The sequence below is a fragment of the Anas acuta genome, chromosome 1 (genome assembly GCF_963932015.1).
Source record: "Anas acuta chromosome 1, bAnaAcu1.1, whole genome shotgun sequence".
Lineage (NCBI taxonomy): Eukaryota > Metazoa > Chordata > Aves > Anseriformes > Anatidae > Anas > Anas acuta.
Window position 1 is genome coordinate 126,520,436 of NC_088979.1, and position 26,187 is coordinate 126,546,622.

The window sequence follows — 26,187 nt, forward strand, 5'->3', positions numbered from 1 at the left end:
ATTCAGCTCTGTATCGCAAATATAATTTCTACTTGTATTGTGATTTAAGTACAAGGCTGTATCATTCTGCTAAACGAAAACCCTATGTAACTTCATATAACTTCAGCTAACTAAATCTGTTATTAAGCATGAAAACCTACACATGTGGAACATCTAAAAGCAACTAATTAGAGACTATTGGACTCAGGCACTGTGTCAAATATGCTGAGGGGGGTCCAGGCCAGTGCAAGTTTCAGCTATCTGCTAGCTTACATCCCATTTTTAGTTGAAGGACCGCAGGCTAAAAGATGTTCACTGTTTTCCCTGGGGTTATCACTGGAGCAAAGGAGCCGCAGATCCACATCCATGATGCAGGCATCCCATAGTCCCTCCACACCTTCTACCCAGCTCCAGAAGATGTGATTGCTGTGTGCCCTCACATTCCTCTTCCCCTTTCTGTCTCAGAGGCCCCACATCTAGATCTAACATCAATTTCAACTGAGGCCAAACTTAATATGCTGTATCTTTCAATTTATCTAAAAGCAGGCCTTTATGTCAACGCTAAAATATTTTGTTTATCTGTATCTTAATGTGAGATGGTCACATTTTTTTCTTAGTTATTTATTGTTGTATATTATGAGAAAAATTACCTCTAGGGAGCCTGGAGTAACTTAGGCTACCACTCTTCCAAAAAAAAAAAAAAAGCTCAAAATCATTCTAAAAGTTATAATTCTATATAAACAGAGGATGCTGTAGGACTGGGATATTAACCTCAAAAAATATGCTATCTACAGGAAATAAAATCAACAAATAACAACATAAATACTTTGTTCTAATATAGTGCTTTTCATTAGTCTACTTCTAAGTGTTTCCTTAATTAGATAGCATTATTAGACTTAATGGATGAGAAAGCTGAGATATGAGAATGCGACACCACTTCCATATGTCACAGAGCAGAGCAGCAGCAAGACTGGGAGCACACCCTAGGTCTCCAGTGTGCTAACCCTGCACTGGTTCCACTGGCAATGCTCTGATCCCCTTCTGCCATCTACAGTATATAGTCTAGCTTCCTCTCAGTCAAATTTATGTGCAGCATCACAGGAAACAACCTATTACACAAAGATCTCAACAGCATGTGTATGTTTACTTGCATACAGAAATGTAATGACATTTCTGACATTCACTCCTACGTATGGAGTGCAAGAGAAATTAACACCTTGGGGAAATTATGTAACATCTTACAAATCAAACAATTTCCAATGGAGTTAACAAATGAAACATTGAGCATTCAAAGGATAGTTTTATAGCTAAGGTGTTGGATTGTTCCCACCACACAGGCACTTTGGTCTCCCTTTTACCTTGCTCCAGCCAGAAGTCAAAGTGATAATAGTATTTCCCTAACCGCAGTAAGGCCACAAGGAGATCGAGGGTGCAGGTTTGTATAAAAATGGTGGCGTGCTATTTACACCTGCCAGCCCTTAAAGTCAGCACTTGCAGCTAGCCTGCCTTTTGGTGATGTGGGAGATTGCTGAGAGACACCAGACACTCAGTATGGGACTCTGAAAAAATCCTCACACATTTTAGGCGATCAGTAGCCCCGAGGCTACTTTTAGATGTTTGGCTCTAACCTCCCTGGGATTCAAATACAGTAAGATAGTCCTTAATCAGCAATATGATGTTCCACATATTTTTTATTAAATCAAATTCAGCTCTCTGTAAATTGCACATTTAACCTAGTTAACTTGTAACTGGAGATGTAACAAGTAGGATGTGTCCATTACCTTAGTGCTTTTTTTTTTTTTTTTTTTAAATTACATAATTGTAACACATGAGCATCTCTGCTCAACTGGCACATCTTATCCCTACAATAGCACTGCTAAGATAGGAAAATGTTCCTTCAAAAATGGAGAGTAGAAACCACAGAGCTCTGGTTCATCTCATCTCTCCTAAAATCAGAGCCAAAGGCAGTAGTAAGTCTGGAGTGGAAGACATCTCCTGATTTGTACTCCATTGCTTTAGCCTTAATTCATCCTTCTTTTTCTAGTCCTATCTTTGAATTTGTTATAAACTTACTTTCTGTGGAAGTGATTTATGTCACTGTACACAACAAGCAGGGGTCAAGTCTCCACAGCAAGAGTCTCTGAGTTATGTCAAGAATAACATGCCTGGGTGACATGCAGAAAGTAAATTCCCACTGCTTTCCATGGGCAAGAACTGCATTTGCAGATTGACAGTAGGCTTTTCTGTACCACAGCACTACAAATGAGATTTCCCAAAGGAGAAGAGGCAGGCTGGGCCACTCAGAAAAGCTGTGGTGAGACTGTCATACATGATGAAGGGGAAGAGGGCATAGTTTGGGGATAGGAGGCAGTCAGGACCTGCACTGTAATTCCCAGCTACCAGCAAAAGATGCACACACTCAGTTTGGTATGCACCTGGCTACTTGCTAGACATAAAAGTGCACTGTGGCTGAGAACTGGAGATGGCCAGTGTGTGCAGAGCATCCAGGTTTTTGCCCCAAAGCCCCAGTCACTTGCTACGCGCCATCTCTGGCAGAACTGGTACTTTGGATTTGTGTCAGTAGTTTGGAATCTGCATCAAATAATCTCCAGAAATAATCTCCACTCTTCCTTTTACTTTGTTGATGTTTTAAAACCATTTTAGTGAGTAGGCGCAGCGGTTACAGCGGCATAAGCCAGTTGTCGCAGTAACAGCCATTTGTATTCCATGCAGACTAAAAAGCAATGGGAGCTCCTGGGAAAAACGAAGCTATAATAGTGCAGGTGGCAGATTTAGAGTGCCCTGCGTGTGACTACGATGCAAGCTACACAGCGGCACTTGTTTAGGGGGGAAAATCCCTCAGTGCAACACTGAGGCGAGAGGAGGAGCTGGGAACTGCAGGGTGGTTGACTCTAATCACGTCATAGCTTAATCCCCGTTGAAGGCCAATATGAGGAGGCCAGGTAACTGAAGGTGTGAGTGATTATCACTGAGAATGTTTTCAACCGGCCAGCTCAGCGGCGACCGAAGTTACAACGGCTCAGCTGCTGCCCTGCCTCATTTCCCCCCTCGCGGGCTCCCCGCCCCGCCGCCATGACAGAGCCCTGCGCATGCTCACAGGGCACCGCGCAGCCATTTCTCCCCCCCTCCCATACGGAGCGCTTGGCCCTGCCCGCCCGCCGTCGGCCGCGGGGGGTTGTGGGCTGAGCGGCAAGATGGCGGCGGCGGCGCTGCGCCCTCGGTCGGCCCGCGGCCTGTGGCTGCCAAGGGCAGGTGAGCGCGGCCGGCGGTGGGGTATTACTGCATTACGTTTTTGTAATGTGGTAGTAATTGGGCGTGTGGCCATAGGTTATGATATGTTATGATGGATCCTGAATAATTACGGAACAAGAAAAGGTGTAGGCTGCTAAAGAGCTTACAGTGTAAGGCAAGCACCAACAAGTGGGAGAATACAAGACGATAAGGGGATATTATTTACAAATATGACAGTGATAGTACCGTGAAGAGCCTGTCGGCACGTATTTTTGCAGAAATAACAGCAAAGAACCCATAAAAACGTTGGAAGACACGCAGAAATTTTTCAGATTGTAAGAAGGAAAAAAAGACGTGGGTAGAACTATTTAATAATATTCGGTTTGAAAGGTACTCGTAGTAGACTAGAATACTGTTGGGTTTAGGTTTTATGTTTTAAGGACTGAACTGTTCCTAGTGAACCATAACAGAGAGAGTGTTGGTTAATTTTGTAACTAGAATACTGTGCTCTTTTTTTTTTGTTTTTCCACTTAAGCCTTTGGAAAGAGGAGTGTGTGTGAACAGGGTATTGAGAAGGATGGTTGCTCATCAAGCTTTCTATTTTACAATCTCAGCAGGCTGTGCAGCTTTTTGGAGCTAAAGGAATCTGTTTTTGAAGAACCCATTCATTTTTATGTAGGTTTGCTTATCCTATAAATAAGTATCAAGAAGTTATTGCAACACTACAAGAATGAATGCAACATGTTCATCCAATGATCTGCCTCAGTATTATCCTTTATACTTGCACTTGTACTGGGCTTAGCTGGTCTCCACTTCTAGCCACCTGTTACTTTACATACGGGTTTTATTCTGTACAGAGTATTCAATACACACTCCTGTTTACATATGCAGATTTACTTTGTTGTTTAAAAGATTTTTTTTTTTTTTAAAGTCCCCTCCCCAAGTATCCGAAGTATTTTTGAGCATAAAAATGTGGGTAAATTTTTAGGCTGAGAGTTCAGTTGTTGCAGTTATCATCAAAAAAAAACACAGAATAACTGTATAACAAAACACTTTTGAAAATTAGTGACACCGTATTTTATACAGCTTTTCTTTGTGTACCAAGGAACCTATATAGGTTGCCTATTGGTGTATTTTGTGCCAGGTGACATTGTGTTGACAGCTTGGTAATTTGTTTATGATATGCTGTATTGGAAATTCACTGAAATGACTGCCTTCACCATCACTGTACTTCTCCAGAAGTGAAAACAGAGACTTTAGAGGGCAGTGTTGAATTAACTGTATAGTAGAAAAAGCAGAGAGTGAAGATAAGTGGGAATATGGCAGTGATGAATTGGTATGTTTCTTAGAAGTCAATTTGAGGCATTGCAAAGTTTAATATGAACCTACCATCACGTTAAGAACCTGAAATGAAGTAGCATATATGCTACTTTGAGCCAGGTACCATGCTGTTTAAGTGTTCCTGAGATCGGGCCTTTTTTTGTGTAGGAGAGTTGCTTTTCAAAAAGTCATAAACGTGAGTTTTATGTAGGTAATACATTATTTTGTCCTGTTTCTGTCAGCCAGTTGGGTTACAGTTTATAAGCATATTAGATTAATTTGAAAAGTCCAAATGAATGTTTGTGCTTTGTTTGTTTGTTTGTCAAACTGCCTTTCAGGACAAAGTTGTAGATGTTTGTGGCATCTTTATTTTTTTTTTCCAGTTTGTACAGTGTGAAGAGAGGAGGGATAGACAAACCTTTGGGCACAGGTCTTGCTGGATTTTTCGCAAGTCTTGAGCACTGAAGTCTTGCTGGATTTTCTGGTTTGAATGTTATCATCTGACCTAATAAAATATAATTCATCTCCAAGCATACCTTGTACTTTTTATCTTGTTAACATTGTGGCTGTGGCATCAGTGCCACTGTCTCAACTGGCAGTACCTAACTATATCTGATTAAAATTGCCTCCTTCAGTGTACAAGTGGATTTTTTGCCTCCTTCAGTGTACAAGTGGATTTTTTAAAATCCCATAATCATCTGATTCTGGTATCAACTACTAGTCTTACTGTTTTTACTGTGGTTCTTTTTGCATAGTTTTATGTGGGGAAGATGAAACTTGCTTACCCATGAAGTGCTTGTGGTCATGATTTATTTGAAGTTGGAAGGTCAGTTATTGTTTTTTTTTTTTTCTTTTCTCATTGACAGCTGCTGCAGTCTGCTATTGTTAACAGCAGGATGTCTGTGGTGTTCTTATATGCTCTACATTTCATCCGTTCCTTTCTTTTTATGAGCAGAGCCATGTAGTAGCACAACACGCTTCCAATTTCAAAAATCTTCTATGAGTAGATAGATTTCTTGTTTCTTTTGGCTAACCTGATTGAAGAGAATGAATGTATGTCCTCTCCAAACTTCCTTTTTGAGGTATCTTGTCAATTTATATCAATATTCTAGTGATCTGATGTTTCTGTGGTTTCAACTCTTTGTAGCTCCTTGAGAAAAGACTTTGAGTCAATATCCTATGCATCGTGGAACTGCCTCTTTGTATCTCTTCATTTCCTTGCACTCTAGAGCTGTGTTACAGCAGGACTGCTGCCTCTTCCAACGTTTGAGTCTGCTATATTTAGACTGAGATAAAAAGTCTGGTTTAAGCACATCTAGAATGAGCTTGACATCTTTGTCTCATAGATCTCAAGTCTAGGAGCAGGACGTGGATGTACTCAGAATGGACCTGCCTGTAGCAAGTAGTTTTTATTTGCTTAACCTCTGTTTCACCTCATACATCAAATACTAGTGCTAGCAAGTTAAGCTTTACTTGCTGTTTAGGAACCGATAGCCCTAGTCTGCTCCTTCTGTGTCTTAGTTTGGACTTCAGTTTTTATCCACGCCTCCCTCATGCTCCTTGTCCTCTGACCTATCCAGCTGTCTCTGAAATATCCTGGCATGGGAAACCTTTCAAACAGAGAAAGAGGGGAAAAAAACAAAAACAAAACCTAAAAATAATTAAAAAAAAATAGGTCTGTAATGAGAAAAAGTATTTTTAACTATGGTTTGACACTGATAAATTTTAGCTTGTATCACATGCTCTTTCCCATTTTGTGTTTCAGGCCCTGGGATTTCTGCCTTAGCTGCAGCTCCATCTGCATTGCAGCAGCACCGCCACGTTCATCATGCAGTGATACCTCATGGAAAAAGTGGACGATCCTCTGTTAGTGGCATTGTGGCCACTGTCTTTGGGGCTACAGGTTTCTTAGGACGCTATGTTGTCAATCGTTTAGGTAATGTTCTCCAGGAGTACTAATTAAAAGTTTAAGTGCTTAACCAAGCTCAATTTTTTCATTAGGTTACAGATTAATCTAGAAGGCTTTAGCATTTTGGATCTTAAAAATGCAGCAGTACAAAAGTGTTTTGCATCATTCCTTCATAGTATTTGGTTTAGTAAAGCGCCAAGATGCATCAATCAGTAAGAAGCATTTGAAGATAGTTATAGACATTAAGACCAGTCATTCTCATTCACATAGTGTTTTTCCACTGTAGAATACAGCTCTGAGAAGACGTACAGCATGCATTTGATTCTTCTGATTTTGGCATTGTTAGCACACCATAGTAAATAGCTTGCAGAAGTTTGATTGGAGTTCTTTAGAGTTGTCCTTTTGATTTTGAGTTCCAGAAAATAACTCTTGCATTTTGTTTTTCCGTCTCTCCGTCCGCCTTCTAAAAATGCAAATATCCTTAGGTGTGACACATTTTTACATATTGTACTGTGTTTATAGTATGCACTGCGTTTTTTATTTTCTGTCTTACTACATCATTAATTCACTCAAGTATTCAAGTATCTACCTGCTTAAGAATCGAAATTATGTGTTAAGTTCAATAGCTTCTTTCTTTGCTACTTTCAGTTTTGCAGATATTTGAGATAGTTATGTGTATGTGTTGTTCTTTAATGCCAGGGACAAAGAAAAAAATCTGTACGTTCCTAGGTTCATCTACTTAGGTATGTAGTAGTTTAAAATAAATTAAATTTTTTTGAATGCTTAGGTCGCATTGGATCTCAAGTAATCATACCCTATCGCTGTGATCAGTACGACCTCATGTATCTGCGACCAATGGGTGACCTGGGGCAACTTCTCTTCTTAGTAAGTCTTTTACTTTGGCTTCAGATCAAATATAATACCATTGCTATACAAGGAAGTCTGTTAATCATTCTCAAAGTCAGAACTCCTGCTATTGTTTAGCCTGTAAATGGAAATGATGGGAAAGAGCTTTCTTTGTGCCTTTTTACACATTATCTCATCTCTTTCCCATTTGATGTTCTGGTTACAGGAGTGGGACTGTAAGGACAAAGACTCTATCCGAAGAGCCGTGGAACACAGCAATGTGGTCATTAATCTTGTTGGAAAAGAATGGGAAACAAAGTAAATTTTTTTCACCTATATGCATAGATTTGCAACAGGTATTGGATATTGTAGCCACTTTTTACAGCACATGTACAGTATGCAGTGACACCTTATTTTTGCCTTACATGAAAAGGCAAAACTGAAATCCTGCATATAAAACTTCTTCCACTTTAAATGTTTAATGTTTTAAAATGTGGTTATGATCTGCTCCTGAGAAGTAAATTATTTCTGTAATTTTCTAGTGTACAGTTTTTGTTTTGCTTGAGTGTTAAACTTCTTTTGCACACCTTACTGATGTTTGGTGGGTCCCTTTCTGTATCTCGTGGAGGCTTCCAGTTTCTGTGGACTCATTTACTTTATTAAAGAAGTTGGCTTACATCCTGCCACTTTGTGGTAATAATGGATTGTAGCCTACTATAATAAGCTATGATCAAGGTTTTCCTATTCTCTGGTAAATGTTAATGAACAGGAATAGCTATGGAGAGTCCCTATTATGATTAACAGTTCTTTGACAGTTTGGCACAGATGCTTTTAGCTACATAAGCATTTTTGGTAATAATTTTTTAAGTAGCTCCTTTTTGAAATCCATTTAAAAAAACACCTCACATAATTCAGGTTGAAAATGCACATAATAGCCTGTTTCTGTGTTTTGTTGGTGGTTCTTTTTTTTTTTCTTTTGCATGCATGCAGTTTTCCAACTTTAAATAAAGCCTTGTTACAGCAGCACTGCCAGACAAAAACTCATTAACTATGTGGTTTCTTTTAACATGATCTTGCTGTCATGGCAGACAGAATCAATTGTAGATCTTGATTTCACCTATACTTAAAAGACTAATGCTTCTGTTGCACTATTTTTGGTTAATAGTCACTTGTCGGTGTTGCCCTAAGTTCTACAATTACTTTTCCTAAAATAGTGTGTCTCTTGGCAAGCACCAATTTCAGCTGTTTGTTGTCTGGTCAAGTATTATACATAACTTCTGGGAGACTCTTTGATTTTGTATTCAAACTCTTAGAGGTGCTTTTTTTTCTTTTTCCTGATAGTCACTTAGCTCCTTATCCCACTCTTGGAGTCCATAAAACAGTTTAGTTGGGGAAAAAAATCTAAACTAACTTAACTTCATGTATCTGACAAGGTTTTTTTTTTTTTTGTCTTCTTCAGACTTTGGGGTGTAGGTAAAAACATACAAAAACAACCTAAGACTATTACGTATTGTTTATTGTTGCTGTTCTAACAGCAACAATTTCTTCATAATGTGGAAGCAAAGGAAGAAAAAGTCTGTGCAGTTGGCCAAAGGACAATGTAATCTCCATTTATCATTCAGAAATGTTCTTTCTCCCTTAACATTTCTGGACTCATAAAAAGTATGGTTTGTGTATGGGAGAGTTCCTTTTTTAGTGAAAGTAAGTGAAACAACGACAAATAGTTTCATTCTAGTTTAAAAAAACAATCAAAACCAAATAAAAATTGTGTTGCTGTGGTCAATTTCAGCATTGTCAAAAGCAGAGGAGTCAGTACACCTTAAAGACTTCTGAGTGTTTCCAAATTTGCTACTGTGTTTCTCAGAGGTCCTTATGTCTTTATCTGCTATGTTGATATCAGTGGTGGTGCTGGAACCCTGTGAAAAATTCTGTGGCCTGTTAAACATGAGGTCACACTAACCATTGTAATCATCCCAAAGTCTGTGAGAAACATGAGCAGGAAAAAAAAAGAAAATTAAGATTAGAAGTGGAGATTGGAGTGGGAAGGGAGGAGGGAGAAGTAAAGCCTGCCATTAAATACTTTCCTCCTTGCCTTGTATTAGTATACAGTATGATCTGTGTATATTATGTTGTTTGAAAACTCCATAGTTACAGGAGGGATGTTGGTCATTCTTCTGTGTTTCTAAAATCTATTTTTGTGAGTAGAACAGGAGTAATGGTTCCCAGGATCAGATTAGCTATTGAGGGGTCAAAAATAACTTTTTATTTTTAAGGCTTTCTTTAGACTCCAGTGGGATCTGAAGAGCTGTGAGAGTAGATAAGGATAGAGGGAGAGGCATTTGAGAGAGGCATTCAGAGTAACAAAAATGTTTTTTACTCAGAATCAAATGGAAAAGATGGAGTGGGGTGCTTACAAGGACAATATAAAGACATGAGAAGCCAATTCTCTTCCTTGCAGTTTTGGTATAGTTGGAAGGAATTTTGGGATTGTTGCCAGGCTCTAGTGTCAGTTCTGCTTGGAGACTGAGCTTCTGTATTGTTCTTGATCAAATGCCAAACTAGATTACAGTTGAACCCCACTAACTTTGGCCCCTTGAATGCTATGAAGTGAGTAGAGTATATATTTTTTTCTTCCTTCACCCTTCCTTTTGAAGTCCTCTGTCAGCTGCAATGATGGAATACTCGTAACTGTTCTGTCAATGTAAAATTTTCCATTTGCATAAGCACCTGTGAGTTCTTTGGTCTGTTTTCATCCACTTTCTTAATGCCTAGCATCTATCCTAACTTAGGCTACTCAGAATTTGTGTTCCTTTTTAATACAATTGAGTGCATCAAACAAAGTCAGTTTTTGAACAGGTGTTGTAAAAAGACAGTTTTGCTCAGATTTTGAAATGCAGCAATTTTTCAAACAAAAGAACATGTTTTGTCTTGGGAAGGGTTTTCTACTTGTCCCAGATGAGTGGGCAAGAGTTTTTCATACTGATTTGATTTTACCAGATGAAGAAGGCAGTACTATTGCTGTAATTAAAGCTCACTGTTGCATTTCACTTCTTATGAGAAGAATATCTCACAAACTTAAACTTTCTAATGAGGAGCATTGATAGGTTTTTGAAATATATTCAAGTAATATGTAATGATTGCTCGTGGTCGGTAGGCAACCACTATTGGTCACTCTTAAATTAAAATTTGTTTTTGGCTTGTTCCAGAAACTTCAGTTTTGAAGATGAATTTGTAAATATTCCTAAAAGTATTGCCCAGATAACTAGGGAAGCTGGTGTGGAAACACTCGTTCATATCTCTCACCTGAATGCGAGCTTGAAGAGTCCTTCCAAATACCTGAGGAATAAAGTAAGTCTAGAATAATTTTGAAGATTTTTTCAGAAAGCCTACTTTTTGTCTTTTTTCCAACTGAGTCTGTTTGAAGGAAATCACTGTATGAAATTCATTCTTCTATGGAATTTCGTCTTCATCTGAGAAATTATGTTACTGTGCTTACTGGGGCTAGAAATCTTCCTAAGTTTTGCATGTACTTTGAAGGGAAATAGATCTTGTATTCCTGCAAACTACTCCTTTCTTCTGTCCTTGGGTATCTTTGCATCTACAATTATTGTTGTTAGGAAGGAGTTTGGTGGTGGTTTGGGATCTGATATTATGTTTTACATCTAAGGCTGACCTAGTAAATGGAAGTAAGTAGATGATGCCGAAATGAATTTTGCAAAAACAAAAAATCAGTTACAGACCCTTGTGCAAGAACAGATAATAATTCTACTGCTACGAAAAAAATCTGTTTTTGGTATCCTTTTGTTTTATCCTGTGCGCTGGACTCTGTTGCCTTGCTTATAATAGATGCTTTTTAAACACAGTTAAAATTTGGTAGCTCTCAGTGTGTAATGAGTTTATAGGGGATATATATATATATATATATATATATATGTATATGTATATATATATATATGTATATATATATATATATATATATGTATATGTGTATATATATATATATATATACAGGCCTTATTGTGTTGACCAGTCTCATGGGGAAAGCAGCTGCTTCTGAAGTTTTTTTTCAGTCTACTTAAGCAATTCTTTGAGTGTTTTAATAATACAGTAGGGGTTATTTAAACATTATGTTGTTTTTTGTTTTGTTTTCAATCTCTGTTCTGACATAAGATAGAGAAGTACTTAGATTAGGCTTCTTTGTTTTTGAACTTCATCGCTTTTAACATGCATTACTTCACTAATGAGACTGTTGTATCTCAAATGGAATAAGTTATCTACGTTTCTATGGGACTTCTGGGACAGTCTTTGAGAACTTAGCATCTCAAAAATAAATGACTCAGATACAAATAATTTTGTACTGCTGCTGATGAGTTCCTGAGTGCTATAGTCAGGATGCTGTAAATTCTGAAAAGGTATCATCTTTTGGTCTATCTGGAAGGGATCTAATTCATGTGATCACTTTAATTAATGACAGGCTGTTGGAGAGAAAGCAGTGAGGGAAGAATTTCCAGATGCTATAATTTTGAAGCCTGCTGAGATGTTTGGGAGGGAAGACCGTTTTCTCAATCATTATGCGAGTATGTATTCTTGAAATAATAAAACCATGTCAGGTATGTATACATATTTGTGGAGAACAGAGGGAAAATGCATTTTACTTTTGGGGAGTGGAGAGTTGATTTTTTTTTTTTTTTAAGTCAGAAATTTACTGTATTTTACTTTATTGAAGATGTGTAACAGAAGAATAATAATTTTTCAACCTATGGTGAAATGGTAGATCCTGGATTCTTCCTCAGTCTAATTAGACTTTGCTGTTTGATTTTATATGCTACTACATTTTTTTTTTTCTATTTAGATTGTCCTGACAATCTAGACAGCAGAGAGTAGAAGCTGTTTCTGGCTTGCAAAGTTGAGATATCTCTGAACCACTTTAGGTGAACAGCAAGCATAGCCTTCCCATGGTTGTTGATAAGACAGTTGAATGTGGGGGATAATTATTTCCAATTTTTTTAATCAATATTTTTCAGAAGAGATCCACACTCAGTGTTGTGCAACATGTATTGGTTATTTGCCTGCTGAAATGATTCACAGATCTTATTCTCAAGTTATATTTGTTTCTGTCCGTCAGATATGCGCTGGTTTGGTGGTGTGCCTCTTATTTCGATGGGCAAAAAAACAGCTAAACAACCAATATATGTAAGTTTTCCTAAAAGCAAGACAATCCCAAATCCTGTGTGTCTTTTTCTATTTTCCTTTCTCCCCATAAATCACTGTTGAAGAAGAGTGTGTGCATGCATTCATGTTTTCTGTTGGTAATTATCTGTTGTTATTGTTTCTCACAGGTGGTTGATGTAGCAAAGGCAATTATTAATGCAATTAAGGATCCTGACGCTAAAGGAAAAACATACGCCTTGGCTGGGTAGGTTACTTTTCTGATTTTAATTATCCGAAGTACTTCTTTTTGGTGTCATTTTTTGGCATGCTGCACAGTACATTTAATTTCTCTATCCATGCACACAGTTTGAGCTGCAATAAATTCCACCTCCTTTTTGGGAGGAAAAATGACTCAAGCTGTTGTTGTGAGTACTCTGAAAATCCTAGTTTGGGCCCCGTTGCATTTAATGTTATGTATGTGCACACACACAAAAAAATAACCCAGTCTTTTTAAAATGCACCAGACAAAACAACGTTAGAGAAAATGCTACTGAAACTATGTGGAAATCACCTTGAATAAGAATGGATAAAGCCAGTGGATCCCTTGGAATATTTATTTATAAAAGCTCCAAGTCAGAATAGGTCATTAGTAATAAGGAAAGATGACCTGCTAAATGCCAAGGTAATGGGTCCGTGTTTCAGTATGTGGCACTGAAATCAGTCGTACGGTTATTCCTGAAAACATACTGGACTTTGCAGAAGGCGTATCTGAGACTTTATTGTTCTTTCCATATTCATTTTGTGATGCTGTCACTGTAGAGCAGAGATTATTACTAGTTTATCTTTCACTGTTGTGATGTAACTGAGCTATTGAGGAAGATGCTGTTCTAGTAGCCAGTTTAGGTGTGTAGTATGCTGATGTTCTTGAAAAGGCAGCAGCTTTTTTTTTTTTAAATCAGGCTGAAGAACTTCTGTTTGAAAACTAGCAAAATAATTTTCAGCTTCACCCCTGTCTCAGCAGAAGTAACTACTCTAGCAGCAGGAGAAACTGAGAACTGCACACTAAATGGAACAATATTTGTAACAAAATGCAAGGGCAGTTGGCTAAACTTTGTATTCTTGCGGTTTCAAAGTCTCATTTTTTGGCAATTTGGAGAAGGCCAGGGGTTCAACACCTAGGTTTCAGAGGCAGGAATTTAAGCAAGGATGCCAGGCTATTGCTGCAAGGAATACAGAGTTTCAGGCACCTAACAGTGACTGAAAAGCTTTTGAATAAGTGATAGTCTAAACTGAAGACTCAAATCAGTGTTGGAAAACCAAAGGAACTCTGCAACACAACCCTTGATTAAAGCTGTGTGAAGCACTTTTTTTTTTTTACGGGAGTTAACAGCTTGAGTTTAAAATATTAATTTACATGTAGTAAAAGAATGCTTCTCCCTCTCCTACTATATGGTGGAATAGAGTTTCAACTATGGCAGCTGGTGGTAGCATTGCTACGCCTGAACAACTGAAGATTTTATATGTTTTTTTCTCTGTTCTGTTCTTCTCTGTTCCGTTCTTCTTAAATGTCACTGTTTTTTCTTCATCCATTTATTCAATCTTTTGTCTTGGATGGTAACAGCTTGCTGTCAGCTGGTTTTGTGGTTGGTGTAATGACACTTGTAGTAACTTTTTTCTTGGTAAAGTTGCATTGTTGATGTTTGGGAATTTATAAAGGAACAAAAGCGCTAGGCTTTATTTTTGCATTTTATTATATAGAGCTACTTTACGCATATCTGTGGATTTTAACTATCAAGACTGAAGTAAATTTGACTTATTTTACTAGCTTTGGATAGGCATTAGGATGTTTAAGTATAAAGCGAAAACTTGGTGTCTGGTACTCCTGTTTAACTTCATATAGCCTGATAAAGATCTGGATTTATAATTCATCCACCTGGATGAAGTCAACAAGGAGTTTGGAGCGTTGAATTCATTTGAATTCTCCCAAATATGCTGGCCTACCTTTAAGGTATATACAGTAGATTGTTTTGCCCTAATTTGCCTTCAGAAACTATAGTAGTAGTAATTTAGCATTTTTCTCTTTTCTAACACCTAACAACAAATTTTGTTTATTTGCATTTGTATTCTCTCCAAAGAACATTGCAGGCTGTTGAGCCTGAGCTATTGAAGGCTCAGTTTTCATTCATGCAGCCTCAAACATTGATATCCTTGAGATACTTGGTTTATCAGAGTGAAATTGATGTTTTTCATATCGTAGCCAAGGGTTTCTGGAGTTTTACATAGTCTTACTCTAGCTGTTACTTACTCTTCATTTATATGGGATTTTAGATTGCAGCAGTAATTCATTTTCAGATGAAAAGCTACAGAGTCTTATTTTTAGGATGATTCTACCTGTGAAGGAGTCAGTCTCAAGATGGTTGTCATTTCACTGAAGTCTCTGCCTTATCTGAAAAATACAGCAAAACATTAGGAGACTCACAATTCTGTTTGTTCATTATTTCTTTGAATCATCATCTGCACCATGTAATTTTGAAGGCTGAAACACAAAATGATACATCAGAGCTTAGTAGTATGTACTTATGAAGATTTTTCAAAATGTATACTGGCAAGTTGCCTTGAAAGCCAAGGTAGGTAATTGTTTCAGTCCAAGGCATCTAGAAAAATGGAGTATTTAAATGCCAAGGTGAAGTCTGAACAAGAAAAGAATAGGAACTCCCAGTGGTATGTGTTTCTCTTAAACGACTGCAGGTGTACAAGAGCCTGACTGTTTCTATCCCTCCATTTTGAGAGGGCAAATGCATTCTTTTGGGGAATTTACCTTGGTTTCTTCCTCTTGCTCTCGAAGAGAACAACATGTTCTTAGTCTCTCAAAGGCAAGCGAATTAGTTTCCTTGCAGCTATTTGCTACCTAAGAAACCTTTATTAATTTTTGGTGTTTGCTTTCTAGCTTTTTGGCTTTCTTCTGTTACAAAGTGTTAACTGGGCTTCTACAGATTCAATCTTATCCAAGTGCTTAGTGTATTGCAATCAGAATTTGAGTCACTTGTTACATGGAGGAGGCGCGTTAAGAGTGTGATTTAGAAGCACACAGCATACATTTTATTCAGTACGAATGGTGGGCTAGCCTAGTCCTGCAACCAGATACCCGTATACCTGGCCACTTACTCTTCCTCTTGCTCAACAGGACAAGGGAAAACAATAAAATGAAAAACCTTGTGGGTTGAGATAAAGACAGGGAGACAGTTTACCCAGTTACTGTCATAAGCAAAACAGATTTTACTTGTGGAAAATTCATTTATTGATAATTAAAATAAATTTGGGCATTGTGAAATAAAGACAAAACAAACAAAAGAAACCCCATCTACCCTTTTCCCTGGCTCTGCTTCACTTCTGACTCCTCTATTGCATCTCCCTGAGTGGTACAGAGGGTTGGGGAATGCCATATGGGTTCAGTCTGTAGCAGCTCCTTTCTGCCATTCCTTCATCTACACATTTTTCTCCTCCTTTATGATGATCTTCCCCATTGGTTGTTGAGTAATCTCTGCTCCAGTGCCTAGAGCCGCCACCACCTTTGATATTGGTGTTCTCTCTGCTGTTTCAGACACACTTCTTCCCTTCACAGATCAAACGTGTGTTTGTGCTTGGGACTGCCCTGACCCAGATGTAGGACCTTGTGCCTTGTTGAATCTCTTGAGGTTCACACAGGCCCATCTCTCAAGTCTGTCAAGGTCCTTCTTTAATATATTTTCACAGAGGCACCACCAACTTGTCTCATGGGCTTATCTGTGACCTACAGTGGGTCTGTTAGAGATGAGTGTCTGGGCATGGGGCAACGCCTGAACTCTTTACACAGAGGCCGCTTCAGCATTTCCCTGCTACCATCACCTTGGTAGGGACATCCAAAACTATGATAAAACAGTTTTGTAATTCATGATGTGTATAGTTACCATCGCTGACATCTGATTATATGTATTTCTAAATTAATCTGCTTATTTCAAACAATATGGAATTTTAAGAACAAAAATTTTTTCACTTCTTGTGAGGTAACTGACAAACCTGACAAATAACTTGTGCTGAAGAATATAGGCCATTGGTAGGCTTAATGTATGTGTAACTTGCTAATTTTTCTCTTACTGCAAATGTTTAAGTACACCTAATTTAACTATAATGTTATTGCTCTTTCTTTCAGACCTAATCGCTACCTTCTTCATGACCTGGTAGAATATGTATACGCAGTTTCCTTCCGAACCTTTTTTCCATATCCACTTCCACGTCCTCTGTATCAGTAAGTGGAACCCTTCCTTTCCTAAGAACTTTTCAAGCAGCATAGAAGTGTAAATAACTGTTGCCTTGGTCATTTACTATTAGTACTGTTAATTGCTACTTAACATTGTAGGATTGTAGAAACTGGCTTTCCCCAAGTACACATTTGTTAATTTTGAGTCTTCTGCTCAGGCACAGGCTTGACCTTGATGAGCTACTGAATAAAAAGTGGAGTTGTAGTAAACTTAACTATTTATCCAGAGTTATTGAATGGCCTTGCTTTTTCTGAGCCACAGATTAGTAAAAGGTCCAAAGTGGAGACACTCAGCAGCAAATTGAACAAACTTCTAATAGTACCACAGGGAAAAACTGTGTATGCTGCTGACCATAGCCCTGACAGATGCTTTGTACAGCACAGCTACTGTCAGCTGTCCCTCCAGTCTGTTGAGCACTGCCACACTGGAAATAGAATTAAGATAGGGGTGTCTATTGGTATTGACTTGACTTTCTAGTTCAGCCCTTGGTATTCATTTCAACAAGTGATGGAGGTAGGTTTTTGTTGAGTTGATGGCCTGGGAATTTAAGCAGTGCATTCGAGCAAGCTTTTTTTTTTTTTAATATGAGGAAAGGAACATCTTTTAGAAGATAGTAACAAATAGGAAAATAGTAAAAGAAAGCTGTAGCATGACTTCAGTTGACTACAGTGGATGAGTTGTAAAGATTCTGCTTGCATGCACAGAACAACCTGTGTAGCTGTGTGTTTTGTCTCTTTAGAGCACTCAGGAGAGAAGCTGATCTGCAGAATCATATCTACAGAGTAATAGTGCATGAAAAAGTTTAGTCCTTAAGGTATAATTGGCCATCCTTTTACAGAGCTACCTGCAAACAGGAAATTCCATTTCAGAATATAATCCTCTGCTTGGTAGATGTGTCAGTGTTTGGGTGCTGATCCTCCCTCATTTTAGTGCAATACAAGCTAAATAGCTGAAGAGAAGTCTAGAACCCTTTTATCAATCTGCTAATGAACTATTAGGTTCATGTAGCAGATGATGAATAATTCTAGAACATCTTCAGCCAATTCAGAAATAGATGCAACAGTTGTAGAGTCCTCTAGTTAACATGGCTTAGATGACATGGAGAAGCTTGTTAAAAAGTAGCTATGTTGGTGTGTGTTATTCTTATTAGCTCACATTAGCTGCAGTCCATGTTATACGTTTTTCTTTATGGGCTAAACTAAGTGGTATTTCATATTTTTGAGAAAAGAGCATGTCTGTAAGGCAGATAAGCCTAGTTATGTTGGTGTAGTAACTTTATACTATCCTGGTCTGCAAGCTGAGAGTTTCAGTAAGAGGTTCTACCTTGGAATACTCTTGGTCCTGAATCATCAAGCAAGAACTGTAGTATTTTTTTTTCTCTGCCAGATTCACTTGCTTTCAAGGGAAATTTGATTTCTGGAAACTGCAAATACTCTAATACTCATCCTTTTTATAGATGTAGATTGTTCCAGATTCCGTCATCTTGTTTATGTGGCTGTTAAATCATTTAGTTGTCAGCAAGCATGTTTTCCCATGGAGGCATTGAATCAAACTTTGTGACTAATTGGATTACTGCCTAAACTATTAGGGAAAAGAGTTTGGAGGAAAGGCAGGGGAAGGACTGAACCCTCTGGTGTGTAACAAATTGGATGTGTTTACTTTCTCCACCTACTAACAACACTCAGTTTTACTTCTAGATATCTACTCTTCCATCCCCTTATGAAGTAGAAAAGTAGGAGGTTGAATAATTCAGTAGCAAACAGTTAAAGTTACCAGAAACACAGCTAAGAAATAGTTTGCTGACATGTTCATTGCGTTAATGATTTTGTAGCTTTGCACAAGCAGAGCACACTATAAAGTGTGTAATATTCTTCCGAGATCTTGGTTTTTTTCTTCTGTGTATTGGCATAATGACTATAATTTTGCAACTCTTCCTGATTACAGTTTAGTTGCAAGGTTCTTTGAGCTCAGTCCATTTGAACCATGGTTAACACGAGACAAAGTAGACCGGGTAAGTGAAGAACAACTTTCAAATTTTTTGGGGGGAATGTTTGTATTTGTAACTTCCACTTTGTAGTTCTATGTTCAAGGAGTGCTGAAATGTGTGTACATCGTGTGGTACAGTATTTCAGTCAGTTCTCTAGCTAGAGTTTGATTGTGAAGAATTAACTTCAGGCTGTTTGAATGGTATACAACAATTTAATACTTGTAGTTTTAAAAAGGCTAAGTGAGAGAGAGAGAGAGACTAGCTGGATTTTTTTTAAAGGTGTCACTAGGATGTATTTTTTTCTGATAGTATTGGTGGAGAAAGAATAGTTAACATTTTTCTTTAAATAGGTTTAAGAAAGTGGTCAAAACAACTGGCAAAGAGTTATATAATCAGTGGTAGTAACATGGTAATGTGGTGAAAAGTGAATGCCCAACATTCATATGTGTTAAATGATCAGGGCTGCATGCATTACCTCTCCTCTTCTTTGCCCAGCAAACACTATTAAAATTAGGTAACAGTGAGTTTATGTTCCTATATCTGCATTAAAATCACTTACACCACCTAGACAGTGTCATTTTTTTAAAAACTCAAGTTGAACTACACTAAATACAGACAAAATTCTTGCTTAATATTTGAATGCATTTCTAGTGGAGGTGTTGAAACTTTGTGTTTATTCTTAAGTTCTGAGATTATTAATATTCCTAATTCTCAGAGTATGTGAATGGGGTTGGACAAAAAGCTTAACAGTAGCCTATTATAACCTGATAGTACACTGGGACAACTAAGAATCTGGAAGAGTTTGGTCTTGTCATTAGAGCTGCTTATTGAATAGCTGTCAGGAATTAACTTTCCTCTTTGCATTTCTCCATCTGTAAAATAAACAGTAATTTTCTATTCCCGATGGAAATTAATTGTGAAAAAACGTGGACAGTGTATATAATTGAGGAAATAAGCTTATTCATGGTATAGATAAAAGCTTTTTTCCACTTTCCAAGCCACTAACACAATCCCTGTGTCAGAGGGAGTTGGCACTGTAGTTGTATTGACCATATTGACACAGGAGGTAGACATACTACCTCATGAAAACTTTAATTCTAGCTGCTTTCATAGTTCATAGTTAAATTTTTGTGAAATAAGCCTGTACCAGTTGACTCAAAATACTGCAATTCAGCTGTAGTATGGGTAATATAAAAGGTTCTCTGTTTCCCGTGTCTGATCGTTCCCCTCTTTTCCAGCTTTTCACCTGTAAGTGATCTGTACACAAAAATAGATGATTGACTTAGACCTTTTAAGAAATAGCACTGTAAAAGAAATCTCACTTTTCTAAGGTACAGGTCATTTGCATTGAAAGTAAGTTAATAGAATTAAATATTTGTCCTGTATAGGACCCTGTTCTAACCATAAGCAGAGAAAAGCAGATACTAAAGACAGTAATTCAACACGCATTTTCTTGAGAAAGCAGAATGCATACTTGCAGTTCAAATATACGTTTACATACAAGTTTGGCCTAATTTCATGGTTTCAATTCAGTAATCTTACTGGTATGGAGAGAGAATGAAAAACCTTTCTGCATATCTCATTTATCCCTGAATCTAAATCTGAAGTCTGAAGGATTTATTTTTTTTTGGCAGCAGTACAGAGCATCTGTATCTCCTAGCTAAGTACAATAGGTACTTCATACATTATATGATTAGGCCATAGTTTTGTAGGGCCATGTTGATTCTTTTCATCCTCCCAAGAAAAAAATTGTGCCAAAATTACAGTTGGTGAGCAGGGAATGACACAGAGGTGGCTGAGTCCACATTTCTTTAAATAGTTCTTCAGATCTACTGCAAGATGTGGGAATGTATTGTAATGAAGTCTTCTTTCTTAGGGGAAATAGCCCTTTATCAACAGCCTCAGAACTGCAGTTGAATCTCTGAAGAGCTGTCGTGTAGAAATTTGTTTTGAGAGGTATTAAAATGTTTCTAGTACTAGAGATTCATGCTAGTATGTGTTTAGAAAAGAAAAACGGTAACCTCAGGTGTGAATACACAATACTTCTCTTCTGCATGTTAAAAATTGCATTGGGTGTTAACGCTATTCATTCTGTTAATTCCCACTCTTTTTTCCCTTTTCATTTCTTAAAGTTTCACATAACAGACATGACATTTCCTGACCTTCCTGGTTTGGAAGACCTGGGTATTCAACCAACACCTCTAGAACAAAAAGCAATTGAAGTTCTGCGCCGTCACCGCAGATACCGCTGGTTGGATGCTGAGCTGGAGGAGGCAAAACCAGCAAAGACATACAACATGTAAACAGTTGCTTAGGTGGTTACTTAACACTACCTAAACTGTCTTTCTATGACCTAATTTGTTTGGAGACCTGTGTATATACCAAGTAAAATATGGTAATCATAAGCTGTATTTTGCCAGTGTTTTCTTTTTAATTATGGAAGACTGTAGCACAATTCTTATCTTTAAAATGTCATGGTAGCAAATTTGCATATCATTTCTTAGATAGTGAGCACTGAAGTATTTTAGCTGGGATAAGTTGAAATTGGTGGGGAAACTGAGTGGGATTGAGAACAGGGATATAACAAGTGACAGCACCTTGTATTTTCACCTCAATGCTTGCTTCCTACTATTTGCCTTTGTTGGGTGTGGCAATAGGAGAGAAGGAACTGGGACAAGTTGGACAAATAATCACGGCATCAAAGGTAGAAGCCTAATGGTGGAGGAGAAATTTGAGGTGGAGATTGGGACTGAATAGTTTAAAAAAAAAAAAAAAGGAGAATAGAAAAAGAATGGACAAATTGAAAAGAAAACAAAGGTCAAGGTTAGGAAAAGCATTTAAAAAGTCTCTTGATTAACTCATAATGATTGCTGGACCCAAAGATCAGAATCTTGGTGTTTGTGTTGTTGCTGAAGTACTGTCAAATTCCTGGACAAAGCGTTTCTTTAATTTCAACAGCTGCTGCATTTTGCTCTTCCACGACAACCTACTGCTGCTAATGTTTACTTTGTTAGGAAGAGTTAAATTCTTGTAATAATATCTACTGATTCTGCCTACCACATGTTTGATTTGGCTCTCATGCGTAGTTTACTTTTTCTTTTGATAACGTAAATTCATTCACTTGAAAATAAACCTGCCAATTAAAACATTCAAAAGGTAGACAAAGTGGAAGTGCATGTTGTTAATAATTTGATCCTTATATTATTTTTATTTACTTGAGTAAATCCTTTTTTCCATAACACCCTAGCTTTAAATAAATAGCCTTGTTTGTGCTCATTTAATATGTATGGCTTATGCTTTATTTATGCATGTTATTCACATCCTGCTGGGAAAACTAGTATTTCAGAGCTGTTTCACAGAAGCCATGTAGAGTACAGACAGAGATATGCAATTATCATGATAGTCCTGCACAGATAATTAGCAGTTTCCATTTTCAGATGGCAAACAGGCATAAAATGTTCTCAAAGGTACTGCTGTAATGATAGATGCCAGTTCTGAGAATGGGGGGGGGAAAAAAATAAACATTACAGTAAGCATTTTAAGTACAGCTTTTCCAGTGGCTTCAGTTGCACCAAAGACCACTCCTACAGGATCTTAACTCGGATACACATTAAATAGAGAACATGCACCTGATCCATGAAAAGTTTGTTTTAAGCAGCATATTCCACATCAGGTAAGAATACCAGAGAAGAGGAGCATCATAGAAGTGCTCAGCTATTGCTGCTGCAAGTTTCTGTAGGACACATAGTTTCTGAATGTATTAAAAACAGCAACAACAAATAAAAACTGACCAAAAAGAGGGGGGGGGGGAACTAATACAGATCAGAACACAACATGGAAGGGGAACAAATTAAGATAGTGTATGAAGCCTTAATTCTGACACTTTTCATTTCTGAGAGTCTGATATTGCAGCCTCAGTCACTATTATTTTCTTCCATTTATAAGGAAAAACTGGATAGGAGCTTCCAGTAGTTCCCCAGTTGTGGACTTCAGTTAGCTATATATCTCTTGTTGTGAATGAATGCCACTAGGTGGCCTCATACCTATGGTTTCAGGCTGTGTGAGCAAGCCACACCTGTAAATTTAATAGTATTAATCTCTTCCATGCTTTGTATTATGCAGCGTATCTCTCTTCCACTACTTCCACTTCTTCAATAATTTTTAATCTGGTCAATTTTTTTCCCAGTCTCTGTATGGCTTTTTGGCTGTCACTTGAATTTAGAGTAATGTTTCTTGCCAAGGACTATAGTGCAGAACTACTAAGTACCTTTTAAAGACAGGGAATCATTAGCATTTGCTTCTTCTTATGTTTTTGCTAGAATATGACTAATTCCCCGGTTTCAGATCCCCATCAAGGGATCTGTTCTAAGAAATGCCCTTGCTTTGATATACAAGCACTACGGGTTAGAAAATCTCAGCTCTTTTTATGGTGTTTCTTAGACAAAGTTCTTGAAATTTTTTTTTTCCTCCCCTCTGAAGTGAACCTATGTGAGAAGGGGGTGATTGCAGAATAAACATGAAAGTATTGAAGTTTTTTTTCTAGTCTTCCTCAGAATAAATCATATCCTACACAATACTTAGGTGGTAGGTAGCTTTCATTGATTTCAGTGGAAGCTGACTAAGAAGATTCCTGTGAAAAATGGAGAGGGCACACCTTAGGTTCTTTTGCTACTAAATCTCATGTAGGCGAGCAATGGACTAATCGCACTCTGAATTTCCTGTCTGTTTTAGCTGCATATCCTGTGGTAGAAAGGCTGATGACATGAACAGATCTATTTCTGTGTTGGGTGAGACAGTGAGATAGAGCCTAACTCAATATTTAGTCACTGTTAATAGTATATACATAGAGCAACATATTCAAACAGAAAAACGAGAGTGATAACTTGGGTACTCTCCCATCTTCTAGTAATCTACATGTATAATTTGGAAGTTTTCCTGAGGTAGATCTCAGTGCACGATCACTCCATTAATTGGCCTAATTATTTTCTAAATCTTAGGAAAACTTGTGTCACCTATAAAACCTTATGGTTCTGCAAGTTCAAGGGCATACAGCAGGATGAAACATTTCCTTGTTTTTGATTGTCTCATTTGATTTGATTAAATTTTGTGATCCCTTTCTCTTACATTCTCATACTCAAGGAAATACTGGCTCCCTACTAAGTTTCCCTTCAACTGCTGAGAATTTACGAACTTTTGTAGTCTTTGCCGCTTTTGAAGTTCTGTTATTTTGTTGGTCTGTAGCAGCTGCTGTGTACCTTTTTGCCTTTTGCAATCTCTTGACCCGTTGTATTCTTTCTGTTTGGTGGTGGATAAGAGTAACTGCATATACAGCCATCAAGGGTTAGGCTTATTGTGGCTTTCCGGAGTCCTTCAGTGGTGCTTGCCTGTTTAGTTTTGTATTCCTTTTTTTTTTTTCCTAATAATTCCAAACATCTGATTTTTTTTTGTTTGTTTTGATGTCTGTTGTATAATGATATTAGATGATATCATGGTATGATTCAATTTCATCTGTGATTTTTATCCCTGCTCATTTATCAGTGAGAGAGTCTTCCTTCGTATCCCATCTCTACTGTCTCTGCTTCTGCAATAGTTTTTTTCCTGCTAATCTTCAGTTTGCAGGTACTGGAGGTTCTTTACGTACCTAGAATCTAGAGGCACAACTTTTAACACCGTTGTGAAGGGGAGCTTTTCGAAGCAGTATGAAGAGGGACGTGTTATTTGCCACTGTGTCCACAAGAGGTCACTGGTAGAGCAGAAAGCGGCAACGGTCTTCAAAAGCATGCAGCTTGCCTCTATTTGCATCTGGCTCTTGCTCTGGCCTTTTCTTTTCTGGTCTCTGCTCTGGACGGAAGATCTTTTCACTGGGGCCACAGGGCTGGATGCTGTAGTTCTAGACGGGGGTCTTATGAGGGTAGAGAGGGAGAATCATGACCTTCAACCTGCTGGCAACACTTGTGTTTGTGCAGCCCGAGGTGTGATTTGCCTTCTGAACTGCAAGTGCACGCTGTTGGCTCGTGTCCAAATTTCCACCAGCTGGTATCCTGCTGTTCCTGGCACGGCTACTCCCAATCAAATTAGCGCCCCATCTGTACCGATACTGGGGATTGCTCCAACACAGGTGCAGGACTTTGCACTTGTCCTTGTATTTCATGAGGTTCACCTGGGCCCATTTTTCTAGCCTGTGAAGATTTGGGCTTTAGATTTCTTCAGAGACTATGTCTCCTAAGCAATAAAGATTCTGGTTTGGATTTGCTGCTAATTGCACGTGTATTTATGCAGAAAATGTGGTAACTCTTAAATTACAGTGTAGTGCTCCACGTTGGAACAGGTGACTTGTATAGAATTAAATGTTCCCATCTGCTTCTTTTTTCTCACCTCTTCCGTTCCATCTCACTAAGTGATGTGTAGTCCAGTAAAGGTACTAGAAGAGATCAGTTCTATATGGAAATAGGAGATCAAAGAACTGCTATATTTAAAATAATTGGAAGTTCTGTATATACAAGTAATCTGTGGCAATGTTATTGCAGCCTTTCTGAGGTATGGAGGCAGAAGATGAAGGACACTAAAAACAAAGGAAATCTGGTGGGAGAACTGATAATTTAGTGGACAGCATCCTGCTGTGGCTTCCTTCTTTCTTTTAATGACTAGTTATAGCATGAAAGTCACTCTAAACAACATTCTTTCCTGAAAGAGCTTACAACGTTGGTAACATTGAAATTTTTATAATAAAGAAATGAGACCTTTTGAAGAAAGTTCTCAATGAAGGTAGTGCTCTCTTCCTGTGTGTCTCTATTTATTTATTTTTTCTTAGGCCTGTTTTGACACACATTTCTATTTTGGCTTTTATATAAATCAAAAACCATAAATCACAGCTGATCTTCTAAGACTGCAGAATTCTGGAAATTAAGTCTTTCTCGTTGTCCCTAAGGAATCTCATTTAGATTCCAGGGATTTTGTTGCTGGAATTCTGAGTTGGAGCAGGGCATAGAGCTCAGCTGAGTGCCCATTTGAGGAGAACACATAGCAATACATGTCTGTTGGTTTACCCCTTGTGTTGCAAGTGCCTTGGTTAGAATTTAGTCAGCCAGTAGTCAGTGCTACTGCTTCGCAAATGCTTTTGTAGGTTTCCCACCTTCACTGTAACTTTCTTGGCCAGTAGGTATCTTTGGGGGGCTGATAAGACTGATTGAAATGACCTTAAATAATTTCCTTCAAAGTTTTCTGATTTGTGATTCTGTGTGTGTGTATGAGAGAGGGCGTGTTTGCTTTTTATTTATTTTAAATATATTCTTCAGTATGACCTACAAGGAGGAAGGGAGGAGACAGATTAGTGTCTTCTGCAAAGCAGTTAGAAAAATAGGAAATAAATTGTTTTGGACAAGGTTTATCATGGCTGTATTTGTGTTCTGTTGTTCATCTTCCTATGCCACTATTTCTTCCTCTGC

The 26,187-nt window shown here is 37.9% G+C and overlaps 1 protein-coding gene across 2 annotated transcripts; it reads left to right on the forward strand.

Annotated features, from left to right (window-relative positions):
• The first annotated feature begins 3,095 nt into the window (after positions 1-3,095).
• On the forward strand, positions 3,096-21,147 carry NDUFA9 (NADH:ubiquinone oxidoreductase subunit A9). Of its 2 annotated transcripts, none has more exons than XM_068654252.1 (11): positions 3,096-3,252; positions 6,317-6,487; positions 7,248-7,345; positions 7,533-7,624; positions 10,513-10,654; positions 11,781-11,883; positions 12,432-12,499; positions 12,646-12,722; positions 16,647-16,742; positions 18,700-18,766; positions 20,875-21,147. In XM_068654252.1, the coding sequence occupies exons 1-11, from the start codon at positions 3,195-3,197 to the stop codon at positions 21,043-21,045; spliced, it is 1,143 nt and encodes a 380-aa protein (XP_068510353.1). In that variant the 5' UTR covers positions 3,096-3,194; the 3' UTR covers positions 21,046-21,147. The 2 variants fall into 2 exon arrangements, with proteins under 2 accessions (XP_068510353.1, XP_068510354.1); XM_068654253.1 differs by lacking the exon at positions 3,096-3,252 and adding an exon at positions 5,341-5,377.
• The last annotated feature ends 5,040 nt before the right edge of the window (positions 21,148-26,187 follow it).

What these genes read in the sequence shown, in the direction of transcription:
- NDUFA9 (XM_068654252.1), top strand. Translation starts at nt 3,195, where the DNA reads ATGGCGGCGGCGGCGCTGCGCCCTCGGTCGGCCCGCGGCCTGTGGCTG. An exon ending in TTTTCTCAATCATTATGCGA is followed by an intron (nt 11,884 to 12,431) that starts GTATGTATTCTT and finishes TCTGTCCGTCAG; the next exon opens with ATATGCGCTGGTTTGGTGGT. An exon ending in AAAACATACGCCTTGGCTGG is followed by an intron (nt 12,723 to 16,646) that starts GTAGGTTACTTT and finishes TCTTTCTTTCAG; the next exon opens with ACCTAATCGCTACCTTCTTC.